The sequence below is a fragment of the Brassica oleracea genome, chromosome C2 (genome assembly GCF_000695525.1).
Source record: "Brassica oleracea var. oleracea cultivar TO1000 chromosome C2, BOL, whole genome shotgun sequence".
NCBI lineage: Eukaryota > Viridiplantae > Streptophyta > Magnoliopsida > Brassicales > Brassicaceae > Brassica > Brassica oleracea.
The window spans coordinates 11,314,904-11,318,586 of record NC_027749.1 but is presented as its reverse complement, the minus strand read 5'-3'; the positions used below and the strand labels follow the sequence as shown (position 1 = coordinate 11,318,586).

Genomic DNA, 3,683 nt, shown 5'->3' with positions numbered 1-3,683 from the left:
TTTTGTTTCTTTCAAATGTTAGCTATAATCAGAATAATAGAGGAATCAATATATTTTTTTTTGGTAAAATGTTAAATTTACTATACTAAAATTTTGAATTTTGATAGAAATACAAAGACGACTAGAAGCGAATGAAATAGAACTAAAGAACAAACAAACAAGACAAAATAATGAACTAGAGAAAAAGCAGTTCGGTCGAAGAAGGACAAAAGTGTAACAAAACGGTGACGGAGCAATAACATTGGAAAGATTAGAGAAAACAAGCTGGTCACCGTGAGTGACATCAAAATAGGGCTTGCTCAAATCTCAGAATCATAGTTCCTACAACTTCTGAGAAGTTAAATAGTAATAAACCAAGTCTAGAATCCACTATGGATCTACAAACCAATTCGATCAAAAAGACACCGACGGTGTGAAAATAAATCAACAAACAGACGATATTTTCGTTCGCTAGAAATAATAAATGTTTTAAATTTTAATTTTATATTAAAAATTGATGTTTTAAATTTTAATTAATATACACCGTTTTATAATAAAATTTCATTTAATATTTAAAATATGAATGGTATAGAAATTTATTGAAAAACAAAAAAAAACAAAAAAAAAACAAAAAATTAATAAATAAAATTATGTAAATTTTTTATTAAAATATGTGGAAATCATAGACCATAAATCTTTCAAATACGGAAGGGTGTAGTTAATCGATCTATTTAAAAAAAGGGTGGCTAAATATAAAGAGACAAAAAATTATGGGGGAGAGATTTAATTTGACCAAATATATAGGGCGTGGGAATGAAAGAGTTCACAAGTTTGTAGAAAAATAAAACTTCAGATCATCTTCTTGGACCTCTCTATAAATACGCTATCTGCATTTTCAGATCGTTGAACTTATAATCTCCCATCTTAAAAAGAAAAAAAAACAATTCAGAAAGTTAATCTACAGATAACGATGGCGACCAAAGTGTATATCGTGTAAGTAAAACTCCTTATTTCGATCTTTCTCATTTTAACTGTAGCGACTTGATTTTGAATTTTTCTCAATGTTGATCGAAGAATACTACTTCTATTGGTTTATTTTGATTTTTCATTTGTTATCATAGCTTTTGCTGTTCTGTAATAGTCATAGGTGGGGGATGATAGCATTTAATTTATGATTTGGGCTTCAAACTCTTCTTAATTCGCCTATTTATTGTTTAAAGTTTGTTTAAATTTCGATTCAATTTTTGTGTTTGTGATTGGGTTTAATCTCAAGTTTGACTTTTTTTTATGTCTCGTTGACATTATATTGGCAGGTACTACTCAATGTACGGTCATGTGGAGAAATTGGCTGAAGAGATAAGGAAAGGAGCTGCTTCCGTTGAAGGTGTTGAAGCCAAGCTATGGCAGGTGAGATTTGCCTTCCTCCATAAATGGCTTTTTGCATTTTGTCAATTTTTACAAGCACAAACTTACTTTATATGTTCCAGTGAGAGAAACTATGTTGAAGGGCTGATTATAAGTGGGTATCAAGTCCTTTTAACACTAACAAATAATTTTAGGTTTGAGTCTACAAGTAGTTTTGTGTTGTGTATCTTGAAGAAAGAACCAAGTCTTTCTATGATTAGCTTCAAGCATTCCTAGACCCATTGCCACTGCCATTTCCAAGTTTATTGATTTAGCTTACCAAGTTTAGATTAGGCTTGTTGGCTGCTCTCTATCCAAATCCATGTGAACTCTATTGAACCTGATGAAATTGCTGTTTTCACAGGTACCCGAGACGCTTCCAGAAGAAGCACTCTCTAAGATGAGCGCACCACCAAAGAGTGAATCACCAATCATCACACCAAACGACCTAACCGAAGCTGATGGGTTCGTCTTTGGATTCCCAACGAGGTTCGGCATGATGGCTGCTCAGTTCAAAGCCTTCTTGGACGCAACCGGTGGACTCTGGAGGACTCAGTCACTCGCTGGTAAACCAGCTGGTATCTTCTACAGCACTGGCTCTCAAGGTGGTGGCCAAGAAACCACCGCGTAAGCCTCTCTCATCCAAAATAAACACTTCTCATCATCATCATCATCTCTTGCCCTATATCTTAATAACTCTGGTGATGTATAGATTGACGGCGATAACTCAGCTGGTTCACCACGGGATGATCTTTGTCCCGATCGGTTACACATTTGGTGCGGGAATGTTCGAGATGGAGAAAGTGAAAGGTGGAAGTCCCTATGGGGCTGGAACATTCGCAGGAGATGGTTCAAGGCAGCCAACAGAGCTTGAGCTAGCGCAAGCTTTTCACCAAGGCAAGTACATTGCAACCATCTCCAAGAAGCTCAAGGGCTCTACTGCTTAGAGCTCTTTGAAAAGGAAAACAAAACAAGACCGGTTTGGTTCTCTGCTTTTTTATTACACAATCATATATTCTTCTCTTGTGATTTCTTTTGGGTTTTGATTATAAACTACATGATATTGTTTCACAACAATCATTCTTGTCTTGCTTTTACGTATTAGATATGTAATGATTTATGCTTGTCTTGCACTATTGTTTAAAATATACTTAATCAAAATATATTAATTTTTATGCTGGGGTTGAATTTATAAACTTCTATAAATATTTTATAAATTATTTTCAAACATTTATAAATTATTTCTGAGATTTAATTTAATTTTTATCATAAATTTAATGTATTTCTGAAAATAGTTACCATATAAAGGAAAAGTTGAAAAGTGATATATAAACTTGTGTTGTGAAACTTAGGATTTAGAACTGTAAGTTTCTGTTTATTTTATTAATCATAAAGTGTTCCCTTTATATAGGAGATTACAAGATAGATAAAATGAAAGATTACAAATCATAAACATAAAAGAAAAAGGAAATCCTAATCATACAAGGAAAAGAAAATTGAGTTTCCTTTTCTCATAAACCATGTAGCCACCTCTCTCTCTCTCTAAGTCTCGCGGCCGCCTTTCTCTCTCTAGGGTTGGGCCGTCTCTCTCTAAACGTATGGGCCGGTTATGGACATCCATCAATTGATTTATAACACTCCCTCATAGATGCCATAACTATACATGGATTGTAATACGCTTAATGTTGCCTCATTAAAACTTTATCAGAAAAACCCATTGGGCCAAAACCATGATGAAGGAAAAAGAGTACAACACATACTATTCTCCCTGATGTGAACCTCAGTGGAGGTCTTTCAGCCTACGCATCCCAATCGGATGCGTGAGTTTTCTGAAGGTGCAAGTCGGGAGTGACTTAGTGAATAGGTCAGCTAAATTGTCGCTGGACCTTACTTGGACGACCATGACTTCGCCGGCTTTTTGAAGCTCGTGCGTGAAAAAGAACTTAGGTAATATGTGCTTCGTCATGTCTCCTTTGATGTAGTCGTCCTTGAGCTGAGCAATGCATGCAACATTGTCCTCATACATCACAGTCGGCTCTTTATCCTCAGACAATATCCCGCAATCAGCTCAGACATGTTGGGTCATCGACCTCAACCAAACACACTCGTGGCTGGCCTCATGTATGGCCAAGATTTCCGAATGATTAGATGAAGTGGCCACGATGGTTTGTTTCATGGAACCCCATGAAATGGCCGTACCTCTATGTGTGAAGACATATCCTGTCTGTGATCGAGCATGATGTGGATCTGATAGATATCCTGCATCAGCAAAGCCAACTAAACCATCTTTGTTATGGTTA

At 35.7% G+C, this 3,683-nt stretch overlaps 1 protein-coding gene across 1 annotated transcript; it reads left to right on the top strand.

Moving 5' to 3' along the window:
- Nucleotides 1-861: 861 nt before the first annotated feature.
- LOC106324791 (NAD(P)H dehydrogenase (quinone) FQR1-like) lies at nt 862-2,516 on the top strand. Its single transcript, XM_013762775.1, has 4 exons — nt 862-972; nt 1,293-1,386; nt 1,748-2,010; nt 2,096-2,516. Exons 1-4 carry the CDS (start codon nt 950-952, stop codon nt 2,328-2,330), a joined length of 615 nt encoding a protein of 204 aa, XP_013618229.1. The 5' UTR covers nt 862-949; the 3' UTR covers nt 2,331-2,516.
- The last annotated feature ends 1,167 nt before the right edge of the window (nt 2,517-3,683 follow it).